This window comes from Archocentrus centrarchus, chromosome 9 (genome assembly GCF_007364275.1).
Source record: "Archocentrus centrarchus isolate MPI-CPG fArcCen1 chromosome 9, fArcCen1, whole genome shotgun sequence".
Classification (NCBI taxonomy): domain Eukaryota; kingdom Metazoa; phylum Chordata; class Actinopteri; order Cichliformes; family Cichlidae; genus Archocentrus; species Archocentrus centrarchus.
The window spans coordinates 16,325,863-16,340,626 of NC_044354.1; the positions used below are offsets into that span (position 1 = coordinate 16,325,863).

A 14,764-nucleotide genomic window follows, 5' to 3' on the forward strand; every position below is an offset into this window, starting at 1 on the left:
TGTGCATTGTGTGCAACGAAAAGGGCAGGCCTTGACAAATTGAATATTTTTTTTATCCTGCTTACCCCTTGGTCAGTGAATTTCATGTATCAGGCACTACTTAGAGATTCAGTGCTGAGCAAGAAAAGGCTCAGTGTAGCTTTATGAGTGATGATATACAGTCAAGGCTGATTACAGAACAGTAAAATGCTGTATTTACTTTTCTGTGATTTACTTTGTCTTCACATGTTCTTAACATGCGTCTTTACACACATTTTAAAAAGATAACACATCTGTATAACTAAACAGCATCTGACGGAGACAAACTGCTTAATATAAATTATTATTATTATTCATAACATCCAACTGAATCGCCACCACAATGCAGCTACGGCTAAAGTAAAAACATTTCAATGTGTTATAATTATAACCTCTAGAATCTGTGCATGTGAGAGAGGAAGACAGCAAGAGTGAGAGTGCAATATCCCACAAAGATTCCCCTTCAGTGCAGGAACCTGGATAAAAATACACACTGCAATTTAAACCTTGAACTTTTCAGTTGCTAAATTAATTTGTCACACTCTTCACAGGTTCAACCCTGGATGCAGAACAAGATTTCAAGCTTAGTCACAATACACTGGCTGCATCTGCAATAGAGCACACCCACCTAGGACAACTGAGGTAGGTTAGAGAGATCAAAGTTTTAAATATTTCATGTACCTCAAATAGTGGTGAATAATACAGAGACCAAGTTGTACAAAAGCCTGCTTTAGAAGCAAAACAGATGAGATAGGACAATGTTAAACAGGTGAATGATGTATGTTAGAATTAGGCCAGGTGTGTAACATAAAAACAAAATTAAACCTATCAAATAAGAGGCCAATTACATCTTGAAAGCTGAACAGTTGATATATAAAGCATAGTCTGTCTTTCGTTTCTTTCTTTCTTGTCTGCTTCCTCTGACTGTTCTCTGCAATGCGAGAGAAGTCCTAAAAGAAGCATAAAATTAAGAATGACAAGACCAGTGGTATGCCTCTTGACTGTACTGTGAATGACACATTGTATGCTGGACTTATTCATGTCACGTCATTCTTTATGAAATGCGAAAAAAAAGTGACACCAAAGAATTTAATGATTCTTATATAACAGTTTATCACTGAGAGCATTTATTTTATTGTTTTTGTTAAAAAAAGAAAAGAAAAGAAAATGATTGCGAATGATTGTGATTGGATGATGAAGGAAAGTTATCCGAATGTATTCATCAGGCAAACATGTTTTAACCACCACATGGCTACCTTACGTAACAACAAGCACATAGGAAATATTAATCTATATCATTACATCTGCACCGTCCAGAAGCCACTTATCATCCCATATTTGCACAGATGCTGTTTACAGTGGTAAAGTTAGAAAGAAAAAAAAAGCTAAACAGAGGCATTGTTAAACTTTTAGCTGAATCTGGAAATGAAAATGAAGCAGTCCCTCTGTTACTCTGCTATGCCTGTGAAGTAATCCTTCTGATGAGTGTTACACTGTTGTCTTCTTTTGTCTGCGTCTACTGTACTTGGTTAAGTCTTACACTCCCACTTGGGCAGCATGGTGGCAGCAGTCCCACAGGACTGTTTAGTTAATTGGTGATTCTGAAATTGGCCATGGGTGGATAAAGTGCTTAAAGTGTATAGAATAAATTGTTGTATGAATATGTGGTTAAACGGAGCTTCTAGCCTAAAGCACTCTGAGTGATCAGCATGACCAGAAAAGCACTATATAAATGCCAGTCTGTTTCCATTTCCACTCATCAGTGCCTCTGTTAGTAATGACAGCTCAACAGCGGTTACAACATTTATGCTACTGATTTGGTCTCAATTTGAGATAGCATTACACTTCCATTAATTATGTTGGATCTGTAACAGTGCAAATGCTGGGAATGGCTTTAGCCTTCCATGAGAAAAGACAGGTGGATTGAGAACTGGTGGATAGTTGGATCTTCCAATTTGAGCAAAAGTTAGAAGGTGGAAAGAAATAATGGCTTTATGATCGCAAATCAAATTGCTTGTATATTAAACTCGGTTCTGTTTGATTTGAAGCATACAAACTGATCACAGTGGTGTCAAGTAATTCATGAAAGTGCACATTTACCAGACTTGATTATATTTTAATGTTGGAATATTACGTGATATTATTGGCTTATGGTTTCTCTTTTGGAATAGAACCACCATTTTCTTTCCATTTTCTTTCTACTTGCTATATGCTATACAATGTTAAAACCTGAATAAGTGGCTACTGCAACATTTGGCTCCCCTTTATTACTGAGCTAAAAACCAAAGAATATTTACATGCTTTCTGTGTGAACTGGCATTATGCTAAATTGAACTTTTTCTTCATGTGTCTTGCAGAGCTCATCTAAAACTAGTGAATAAGGGCTGCCTTGTTGCATGTTTTTGAGCCCTGAGACTCTACAAAAAGTGATCTAAACCTGTACCTTAAAGTTCCAAACTGGTGTAACTTGTTGAACTTTTTGAAAGGGACAATTGACCGCGATTATACAGTGGAGACGATTATTCTTTTAGAGCTTCCTAATGGGCCTTGCTTTGATTTTTGGACATGAGTGGTTTCTGTTCATTGAACGTCACTTTAAAAGGGGATTTTCATCCTGGCTCTCAGTTCTTCCTTTCACTCTCTACTCTCTCTCTACTCATGGCTGGTACTACAAACCCCAAGGGTAATCTAAAACATCTGGACTGAAAATGTTCCACTTTAAAAAAAAAGAGAAAAAAAAATGCACTTATCTTCAACATGGTTAGCATATACATTATGCGGTTACCTCAAATAGCTCTTCTGAAAAAAAAAAAGAAAGATGTTTAAAACACAGTCTTCCAGTTGAAATTTGGCATATCCAGACTGATCATATCCTGCTTGCTCTCAGTCACTCACCAATCCCTTAATCCCCTGTTTATATTCAGCACAATTTAGTGTAAAAGCAGGCTGACTTACATGATAAATAAATGAAAGTTGTTTTGTGTTTTGGCAAATGAGTGAAGTATGGATCCACTTCCACACTGCGCAAAAGAGCAAGAATTGCTGCCTAGACTTAGTGTGATGACATTTCTGGGTTACCTCTCCAAGCTTCAAGCACAGAAGCCAACTCTTCTGTATACACACAAACACATACAAACAGAAAAACACACAGCATCCTCAGTGCATGTACTAATATACTCAAATGTAAATTAAAATACTGTATAATACAGAGCTGGTAGGTCTTGATAGGTTATAAAATACTCTGAACAACTCACACATAATTACACTGAAACAGGAAAAAAGAAAATGACAATTAAGTGACTTGACAGAGGAGACTGAAAACACCTGCAAGAAATTATAAAATAGAGGTTAACTGTCATTAACTATAAATAACTGTCAATAAAAGACAGAGACATAATTCAAGGTACCTTTTTAACATTGATGTTGTAGACTGCTACCGTGGGGGTTCACGATTTAACCCTTTATTTACACGGGCCAATGGGCATTGCCGGAAGGCCATTCGAGGACTTCTAGCAATAACTACTGTAATAACCCTATGTTGGGTGTGAAGCGCAGTTTCTCAGCTTTCAGAAAACCTTTTGAACTTTTCCAATAAGACAAACGGTTGGGTAATTACAGTTATTCAAAGTGTGTTTGATCAGATGTTTCAGATACGCTCAGTGTTAACCAGCTGTTCACGGCAAGTAAGGGCAGAACAGGTGCATCGGCAGCAATCGCCCACTGTTAAAGGGTTAAGCATGTCCCTGGAACAGAATGAGTAGCCAACATCTAAGTAGTAGAGTAAGTACACCGCTGAAAAAAAAATTAAAGGAACTCTTTGAAACATGTCAGATTTCAATGGGGAAAAATGCTGGATATCTATACTGATATGGACTGGGTAATGTGTTAGGAATGAAAGGATGCCACATCATTTGATGGCAATCAAAATGATCAACCCTCAGAAGGCTCAATTCAAAGACACCCTGAAAATCAAAGTGAAAAAATTATGTGGCAGGCTAGTTGATTTTGGTGAAATTTCATTGCAGCAACTCAAAATGGTACTCAGTAGTTTGGCCCACACATGCTTATATGTATGCCTGACAATATCAAGATGGCAGATGGTGTCATTGGGGATCTCCTCCCAGATCTGGACAATGGCCTCACTGAGCTCCTGGACAGTCTGAGGGACAACGTGGCACTGTTGGATGGGCCAAAACATAATGTCCCAGAGGTGTTCTACTGGATTTAGGTCAGGCGAGCCTGGGGGACAGCCAAAAGTATCACTTCCCTTATCTTCCAGGAACTGCCTGCATAGACTTGCCACATGAGGCTGGACATGCTGAATGATGTTACAGGTCGCATAACATTCTCCATGCCTTCTCCAGACCCTTTCACGTCTGTCACATGTGATCAGGGTCAACCTGTTCTCAACTGTGAAAAGCACAGGGTACCAGTGGTGGACCTGCCTATTGGTATTCTATGGCAAATGTCAGTCGGGCTCCACGGTGCTGGGCAGTGAACATGGGGCCCACTAGAGGACATTGGGACCTCAGGCCAACTTCATGAAGTGTGCTTTTGATTGTTTGGTCAGAGACATTCACACCAGTGACCTGCTGGAGATTATTTTGTAGGGTTCTGGCAGTGCTCATCCTGTTCCTCCTTGCACAAAGGAGCAGATACCAGTCCTGTTGGCAGGTTAAGGACCATCCAGCTCTCCTACAGTAACTGTCTGTCTCTTGGAATCTCCTCCATGCTCTTGAGACTGTGCTGGGAGACACAGCAAACCTTCTGCCAATAGCATGTATTGATGTGCCATCCTGGAGGAGTTGGACTACCTCTGTAACCTCTGTAGGGCCCAGGTATTGCCTCATTCTACAAGCAGTGACACTGACCCCAGCCAAATGCAAAACTAGTGAAAAGAAAAAGATGAGGAGGGAAGAAGTGTCAGTGGCCTCCACCTGTAAAGCCATTCCTGTTTTGGGGGTTGTCTCATCGTTGCCCCTCTAGTGCACCTGTTGTTAATTTCATTAACAGCAAAGCAGCTGAAACTGATTAACAACCCCCTCTGCTACTTAACTGGCCAGATCAATATCCCAGAAGCTTAACTGACTGATTAAAAGGTGTTCCTTTTTTAAGCAGTGTAGATTAAGCTTATTGAAAATGTTGTGTTCCATAACCCAATGGAGAGACTTTCTCAGACCAAAGACTGAACTCCTCATCCTTATTTTGACTAAGACCATCTGAAGCAGCTAAAGTATATTTGTAATTAACACAAGCATAAATTTTGCAAGCTTTGGTTTATTTGAAATATATTACTCACTCTGTTGCTAATTAACTAACAATGTTGTCGGGAAAGAGTCTTTGAGAGATGAAAAAGACAAAAACACATACGTCCATGCTAAAACGAGTTGCATTCTCTGTTGGTCCCTCACAGATAGCAGAATTTACATGACTACAATATGTCAGGAGCTGGATTTTGTTCAAAAAACATTCAACCATCCATGAAGCAGTAAAATTCCAAACTCTGAAAAATTGAATTTCAATTTGAACTTTTCTGTCCTAAAGCTTTTGTCTCCCAATAAAACTTGAGCTGAAACTGCTCACACCTCATCAGACTTAGAGGCTACTGCAGTTCTGCACTTAATACAAAATACTTTATTCTACTTATTGATCTGCTAGGGAAAGGTGAACTCTTTCACTCATGGCCAGTAATAATGAAGGGCTGATACTGGTGTGACACCTCCTTGACAAATGTGGGGGGTCCACTGCACTCAGCAGCCACACCCACTGAGTATAAAAATTGTCCTTTGCTTGAGTGAGGAATGCACTGAAAAGCCACAGTGATGCTTGTATTGCCCACCCCACTTGTAAAATTTGCATTCCTGCCTCCTCAGAAATATCCACCCTCCCACACACACACACACACACAGACATACAGACAGACACACAACTAGACTTGGCTCACTCAGTTTGTGCCTACACAGGCAGCTATTCATAAAAACTAAATCCTTAAAAAGACATTCAGAAAGATGGCTACAATCAGTTTGAAGATACTCAGGAATATACTTCAAGTAGAAACTAATTTCCCCCTTTTTTGCCTCCTACTGACAGACCTTTATCCATCAAACAGCAAAGTTTTATCGATTCACAAGAGGAGCAGGGCTCCTGCAAATGTTTCTATATAAATTTATTGAACAGAAAATTATGACATTTATGCTTTTAGAATTTATGTACCAGGCCAAGAAAAAAATAATTTTTCAATTTTCTACTTACATTTTTAAGATAGTAAAAGCTCTAAGCTTGCATTTTAAGTTATGTTTGATAATAGCAGAATATTGGTTACAGGGCATTCAAAACTAATATTTTCTAATGAACACTGCCAACTATAAAATTATAACTGCAATTATAATTATAAAGTATTTACACTGTTGACAGTTTGATTAAACATGCAACCATGTTTCATAAAAATGTGATTTTCATGGTCTGCCCAGAAACAGCAAGAAGTCTCACTGTGATATATAATATGACTAGTTTTGATAGTTACTGGGGTTAGGTTAATTAGTGACTCTAAATTGCCCATAGGTGTGAATGTGAGTGTGATAAGTGGAAGAGAATGAATGGATAGTTTTGATTGTCTAGCATCAAGATGAATTTCAAAGAATGCTCTTCGTTTCCATGAGCTAAGCAGATCAAAAGTCAGTTTATCTAGGCATATACCATTGCCTCTAAAATCGATGCACCTTCAGCATTCCACTTCTGCATGCCTTCTAATGGTTTCATCAACAAACTATGTCATGCAACCATCCACCAGCAGTGAAGCTGACTACTAACACAGATAATAAATTGTGTGTTGTAATGGGGCCAAACAAATAATCAAATTTTATTTTCATTTAAATTTTGGCTTGAAACCATTATGAAAACAGCGTAATTGAGCTAAAATAATTATTGTGTCACATTTCACTTTTGAGTGAGCCTCTTGTTTTGCCTTGCGTTATAATAATCCAGTCTACCGCTCGTACAGTGCCGACAATTTAAGTTATTACCTGCAACTTTTTTTTGTGCCACACATACAGTGAGTTGAGTCATTAATTGTGACCCAGTGGGATTACCTAAAACCAGCATGTGGTCTTATTAGTACTCAAGTTATAAAAGAGACAGGCTGCTGCATGTTCTTAGCTGAAAGATGAATGTACACTCAACATGAATTCACACTACAAATGAAGCATTTGTATAATCTTTTTACTCAAGGCAAGTGGCTCTTTGTGGTTTTTTTTTCCTGACACAGTCCTGGTATGAATTTTGACTCTGGGATTAACACTTTGTTAAAAACACCACAGCTTAAGCCAGTTGTCATATTGTTATATACTGCCTTTAGTCAATGATAGAACTTTAACACAGTCTTGGAAAAAACAGACTCAATGTTTCCTAAGTTTTGTGAATAGAAACATCAAATTTGATTTAAGGATTGTGAGAAAACAGGCAAGGTATAGTGTGAAAAATGACTATTTTTACTGGTGATCAGTCCTTGTGTTTATCTTTTGTCTATGTGATGCCTTAAAGAATTCTTTGTTTTCACTCACTGTCAAATGCAGAGTTAAGCAAAAGTCACCTTGAGAATGCAGGACTGGGATTCATGCATAGAACATTTTCAGCATCAGTATTTTAATTTTGGTCACATGATTGTGCTGTGGGAAAGTCTCAAGCCACCTCTCATTTCTTTATAATTTGCTAGGATAAAGATAAATAGGTATAGCACTATTACTGGGCAGGTAACATTAGGGTGATTGGCAATTGAGTCAGGCTAAAAACCCCTCTGCAAACATGCCCTCGTGGCTGACCATTGAGCAAAACCTTACAACAGGGACCTCTCTTCAGGCCATCCTCTTTTCAGACCCCAGACCATTGTCCTCCTACAGTTACCTTATTTAATTCTGAAAAAATATGGTTGCACATTCGTAAGTTTTGCAAACTTTGGTGCACACCCCCATTTGGCATAATCATGCCTTTATTTAGTTATCGTCATTTCATCATGAAAAAAAGGGTCGTTGACGAAAACTATGACGAAAATATTTCGTCAACGAAATTAACACTGCTCCAGGCTTCCTGAAAGACATCCCAAAGTTCTTCTTTAAATGTTGGCTGTCTTTTGTTCTGTTCTTTGTCAAGATGACCCCACACCGTTTCAAGAATGCTGAGGTCTGGGCTCAGGGGAGACCAATCCATGACTGATAGTGCACCACTATGTGCGCTTCTATCCAGATATGCTTTTACTGCACTTGCAGTGTGTTCAGGATTATTGTCATGCTGGAAAATGAAGCACTTATAAGGGCTGTTCACTATAATACCAGCATAAATTTTTTTACATGATATAAATATGTCATATCATGATATTGTTGTTATAGCAACATCGTGCCTTTATGTTCTTTAGTGTACGCAACAACAAGACAACCCCATTTATGTCTGAGAGCAAGAGCCGTGCATCAGTCTCCAATGACGATTTAGTAACTAAAAAGGTAGCTACTTCAATATCCAACAAAGCACAGCATTTTGCAAAATATGCAAGAAAACTGTTCCCACTAAAGGTGGAAGCAACAAATCTGTTTCACCATTTGAGGCAATAAAACAAAACAAAAAAAAACACATCATTGAGTATAATTGTGCTACAAAGGAGGAGATACAAGCAGCTACTGATGTGAAACCCAAAGTAAACAAATTACTCCACTGAACATTGCTGAAATACTCACTAGCTGCTGTTCCTCAGCATTTATAAGGACAAACTGCACACCATGCCAAGATAAGCCAAGTTTTCACTCTTTTGGAATCACCTTTTTGGAGCAAAAATACAATTATATGTCTGTGTTAACAAACTGTGTTATCTTTGGCATTTTTTATAGATTCAACTAAAGAAATGGGAACAAATGATGTGTTTTTGCAGAAGGCTGCTAGTAACAAAGTGCCTAAAAATACAATTTCAAATTGGTTCTTTGCTATAAGTTGTCTGTTATGTGTGGACACAACAGTGGTTCATCAGATGCCTTTTTTACATTTGAATGATTCATAGGTCAGTATTAAGTGGTTTAACAAGCAAAAAACATTGGACTGAAAAATCAACCAATGTCCAAAGAAAAACTTTGAAAGACCACCAGAAAATCTGGAGAAGCACTGCTCAACACTACTTTAAAAAATGACAAGAAAGTGTGACTCTTTCGAGGCAAAATATAAAGAAAGGAGGGGTGGCTCAAAACTCTCAATTCAACAAAATCACGGAACATCAGAAAATAACTATGAAAAAAAACCCCCACTTTTTCTGTCTGAAAGTTTCTACCACTATGCTGCTATTTTCATCTCAAGGCTGTATTAAAGCTCTTTGGTAAGCGCTTCCTCTTGATGTGTCCTTGCAACCTTGATAACGATCACTCTAGTGCCCTCCATATAAGTCAAGCATGAAATGTAGGCAGGACAACTGAGATGGCAAAGACAAATAGCACTGTATGCATTACCTTGTCAGCATGAGACAAATGAAGTCTCCTTCAAATATAACAAGACCCATCCCCAATGAGGATATCCTCCCGTGATTAATGAAAATACAAAATAAATTTAGAAATCAGGATATGAATAACATTACAGCCCCTACATAAAGTATTTCTATTTATATAATGTAAAAAAATAAGTCAGGAATAATGCATACTTACAAGACATTCACTTTATATTATGTGTGCACAGGAAAATGACTACATAATGCACCCATACTACATAATCTCTTGATATAATGCATTATGTATAAATCACTATATTCATAAGGCAACTGTGTGCAAAACATAATACAACCATGTTGTTTACGTTTGGGCAATATTGCTGAGCAGTAGGTATGGCTTTAATCTTGCTCAATGATGAGTCACTGTACTGTTTATTGACATGAGCTAACATGTCAGACAATGCTCAGTCAAACAGAAGTTGGTATCACGGGCTAATCGATAAAGTTGCAGCGTAGAAATGATGTCACTATAAACAGACTGGCTTTTTCCCTAGAAATTTGTGATTCCCTAGTTTCTCACTAACTACTGGCAGCTGTTCAGTGACCTAGGTCAGTTGTTAGATATGGGGAATCCCCACTTTTTCCATTTCAGTCAATAATGGTCAAGTAGGTATAGCCAATCACACAGCACAATATGATCACATGATTAGGCTAAGCCAGTCAGGCATGAGAAAGAGGCTGCATATCATTAGCATATATTATCATAACATTAGCAGTCTGAAATTATCCATTTTGTTTACTCTCCAGTTCAGATAAATACAGCCAAAGTGTACGAAGGTTACCAAACACCCAGGAATATGAATATCGTGTTGCACATCTTCGAAGAGTAAAGAACACCTACGCCAAATTTCATGGCTCAACTCCTTGTGGTTTTGGAGTCTGTAGACCGGAAAGGTTAAACCTCACAGACAGATGTCCAGACAGATGGATGGACAGATGGATGGTATGATGACAATATCCTCCCTCTTTATTTTGTGCAGGCGAATAAAAAAGATTAATGAACATCTGCACTGACAACAAATATCCCAATTACGGTTCACAAAAAATAAAACACAACAGCAGCCAGTGACAATACATCACTTACTTATTCTGACATTCTATTTTGAATATTCTAATGCAGGGTTTGTTGTCCAGTGAGTTGCATGGAATCCTTTGGTAATCATGGCTGTCAGTTTGACACAAGTCTGACCCCTCCCCACTCATTAAAGACTATGCCATTTAAAACCAGATTGAAGAGCACTGTAGAGATAGGTCACAAGTTATTGTAATAAAAAGTCACTTATACATCAACCATAACCTTCAATGGCTGGTAAAGATAATGAGCTTTTGGATAAATCCATACAATTAACATGTATCATATCCATTTAAATGTCTACAACAAAAAAGTCCATTTTATTAAAGACATGTTATTTATTTCCCCTTTTGTGGCAAGGAAAAAAATAAATCATCATTATCAAAAAAAAGTCTCTTAGTTCCTCACCACATTATCTTTGAACATTTAGCCAGACTAAACATCGCTGTAGAGATACAGTACACCTTCAATTCTTCAAATTTCACTTCCAAGGATCTAGACATTCTTTTCATTTTTTTAAAGTGGTCTTGAGAAACAGAGTGTTGTAGTCAGTGCTGCATCAGGCTGACGCCCTCTCGCATCTTGCTGAGAACTTAACCTGTACCAATTGACCAGTGGACACAGCCATTTTGGTTCACAATGCCCTTCAACCACTGTTTCTGGCTAGAACACTGAAATAGCTCCTCAAGCTTCTTCGGGTATTTATCAGTGGAAACAGGTGTTATAAAGGGATGAAGCCAAATTTGAAATTTTTGGCTCAAATCGTTCAAATATCTAGAGGGGTCAAGAGAGAGGTATAACAGTGAGTGTCTACAGCCATCTGTAATGATGGAGACTGTCATGATTTCAGGCTGAAAACTACTTAAAGAAATGACAAGAAAACTGCCTAAGAGCATTCAAGCTGTGTTGAAGAATAAAGGTGGTCATACCAAATACTGACTTTTGAACTCATTAGAATTGTAAAAACTCTGCTTTTGCCTTATATGCGGTATTCCCATGTATGTTTGCAGCTATTTACCATTTTACTAGCAAGAACTGTGGGGTGGCTCGAGACTTTTGCACAGTGGTGTAGGTCATATCACTCTTATTAAAAATCATCTGTACATCAGCCAGGATCACAGTGGCCAGTAAATGTATTGACCTTTCAGATAAATCTATATAATCAGTCTGTTTCTCCTATTTATATCCATCTGTTTGCAAACGGAAGCTCAATTTATTCGAGCTAAACCAAACTTCTGCTGCCCCTCAGTGAGTTCCCATCTCAAACCTACAGCATATTGAGCAATCTAAAGCCATCAACATTCACCAAATTACAATATTTCTGCATTAGCGGATTGTTTAACTTCGTCTGCGTTACACAAGTGCAATCTTTGGCTGAAATGAACAGCAGCCGACAATATTAACACTAATCATGACTCACCAATAGCAAACAATCACACTGCCACTCCAGATGGCTGTCCATTTGACTAAAAGGCTCTAATTGTGCAGTCCTTATCACAAGGCTGAGACTAAAATTAAGATGCATAAAACTCATTAAGACCAACTCTCTAAACAAAGCACAAAAGCATCTTACATTTACATCCAGTGGACCCACGGGAGCAGTCATGTGCTTTGTCCAGACAGACAGGCAAGATCCTAAACAATGGGTGAGAGTCAGCCCCAGTAACCAAAGAGAGGAGGTGATGTATTGCACGCTGACATGAAACAATGCTGTCTGTTTTACCTGAAGGCGAATGTTTCTACCCCATCAATTTGTTTCAGTGGACAGAGGCACCCTGTGACATCCTCAATACAGTGTTAGCAGCTATCTCAGAAGACACCTGCTGTCTTTGAGCAATGACAAAAGTAAACCATATCTTCAAGGCAATACAAAAAGATTACTAATAATCACAAGACATTCTTCCTATCACTTTCTTCATGACAGGTGAATGCTTTGTGTCCCTTTTAATCTGACTGTGGCTTTTTTTAAACAAAGACTGACACTGATGGTCATGAAGGGGTTAGGTTGCAAATATAGCTGCCAGGCTGACCATTAGGACTATGGTGTTGTTGAAGCACAGATGAAACAACGTTAACACAGTCGATTAATCTCCATCGCCTCCTCTAACCATCTCGCTTCTGTGGCTGAGGTTACAGCTTAACTCATTTTAGAAGCAGATGGATAAAAAAAAATCCCTTTACAATACCACAATTTTTAACTGGGATATGATTAATTGAGGGACTAGTTCTGGGTTTATTTTTAACTCACTGAGCCTTGAAACAAGTCGACCTGCACGGCTCTCTGCTCTTCCTGTACATTCATTATGCCAGCCTACCAGGGAGTATTATGTCTTGTAACAGCTGACTGTGAGTTGACACTGTGAGGCTTAGGGAGCCTTAGAAACTCTGCTTGGGGCACACTCCTGGTGTAGAGACTGAGGTCTGTCTGACATGTGTGACTCCTGAGGCAAGCGTGTTGCTAAATGAACAGAGACAGGGACAATGGCATGACCCACTTCCATCGGGGCTACCCTGCTTTCTTTTACCAAAAAAAAAAAAAAAAATCCCACAGGTACGGTTCTGCACTGACGGTGGAAAATATACAGCCAAAAGCTTAAACATCCCCAGTGCCAGAGAACTGGAAGGGCAAAGGAGGGGAGGATGTGAATGATGTGAACAGTGATTCAGGGAGTCAGGTTAATCTATAAGCTTTCAGCAGTTTTCTCTCTGTATAAGGCAGTCTGACATTCTTTGGTAAGACTCTACATTAGACATTCAATGTCCATTTGACCTACTTGTAATATCATCGTAGTTAATAATGATTAATGATAAGCCAACTAATAAAAAATGTATATCGCCTCCAGATTTGTCTAGTCACCATGCAATAAATCTTCCCATTTCTTTTTTTTTGGAATTAGGGTTCTTAAAGAGGAGGAAAATGACGCTCCTCCGCCCCCCTGCATTAATCAACGGAGGCTAAACCTGGACCCTCACCGCACAGAAGCGAACCAAGCAGCTGAAGATGGTTACTGTGAGGGCGCACAAAATACTGGAGCAGTGCACATTTACCTTAACTGTGCGCGGTCAGATATGACCCTTTATCGCAGAGAAATTACCCATAGATAAAATATACAATCAGCTGTTCTTTCACTCAAACACGTGTCATTTAAACACAAGTAAACCAATTAACTAATGAGTCGTGCACGTATCAAAAAAAAAAAAAAAAAAGCATGCCGAGATTGCTCCTTTTTCAGCAAACAATACAGACTCACCACAGACGCGCAGTGCATGTTTAACTGTTCATGTGGGATCCCCCCTCACTTTGTCACTTTCAGTAGAATATATACACATGCCAAAGGAATTTGATCGGTCTGTGATGCTCCCACCCTAAAGAACTATTTGTGGGTTGGAAAAAATGTTGTGACAACGATTATTTCTGCCTGTCACTTGTTCCACTCACCTTTCACACGCTGTGGGACAGCGGCGCTCAAGCACAGGGCGACGGAAAGGAGTAGCGGTCCCATCCTCTTACAATAATCAGGTCTGACTTCCAAGGTTACGGAGCTGTGGATAAAATCGCGTGGCGACAGCCCAAACTTCTCCTTCCTTCGTTCTGGCTGGGCTGTAGGGTTACCCTGAGAGCTGTTGCTGTAGACTATGTCCTCTCAGGTAAAGTCTTCTGCTATGATAAAGTCGGCAGAGAGAAAGAAAGAGAGAGAGAGAGAAATAAGAGAAAGAAAGAGACTCGCCACCTGGATTTTGTCCTGCAGGAATAAGTGGACTGTGCCTGCTGGGCACTCCTCTTCTGCTGCCTCCGCGCTCCTACCGCAGTGGTGCGATGTAGTGGAGAGAGCGACGTGTGCGCTCAGTGCTCCCGGACAACTACTGTCAAACCTCCCAGAGTCAGAAGAATTATAACTTCCGCTGCACTTACAAAATAAAACTATAAGTACTCTCTTTAAATTTGAACTGCGCTTTATTTGATGTATTAGACTGCAAAACAATTAAAATAAATTGAAAAAATAATAATATGTGATGTTTTATTTGCCCATTTTTATGTTCTTATTTTTGCCCTCCCTTTTTTTCCTTTCATTTCATGGTTTTCAGTGTTTAAGCTATGAAAGCTTAAGCGTGGTGCTTTGCTCATTCCCAAATCCCCAATGCCTTTTTACGCGTTTAGT

At 38.9% G+C, this 14,764-nt stretch overlaps 1 protein-coding gene across 3 annotated transcripts in view; it reads right to left on the reverse strand.

The window, feature by feature from the left end:
• Positions 1–14,425, reverse strand: part of edil3a (EGF-like repeats and discoidin I-like domains 3a) — a 125,662-nt gene extending 111,237 nt beyond the window's left edge. For all 3 annotated transcript variants that reach the window (XM_030738297.1, XM_030738295.1, XM_030738294.1), the window contains exon 1: positions 14,044–14,425. In XM_030738297.1, coding sequence (XP_030594157.1) covers positions 14,044–14,107 — 64 coding nt within the window. In that variant the 5' untranslated portion in view covers positions 14,108–14,425. The remainder of the gene's footprint in view (positions 1–14,043) is intronic.
• Between the last annotated feature and the right edge of the window lie 339 nt (positions 14,426–14,764).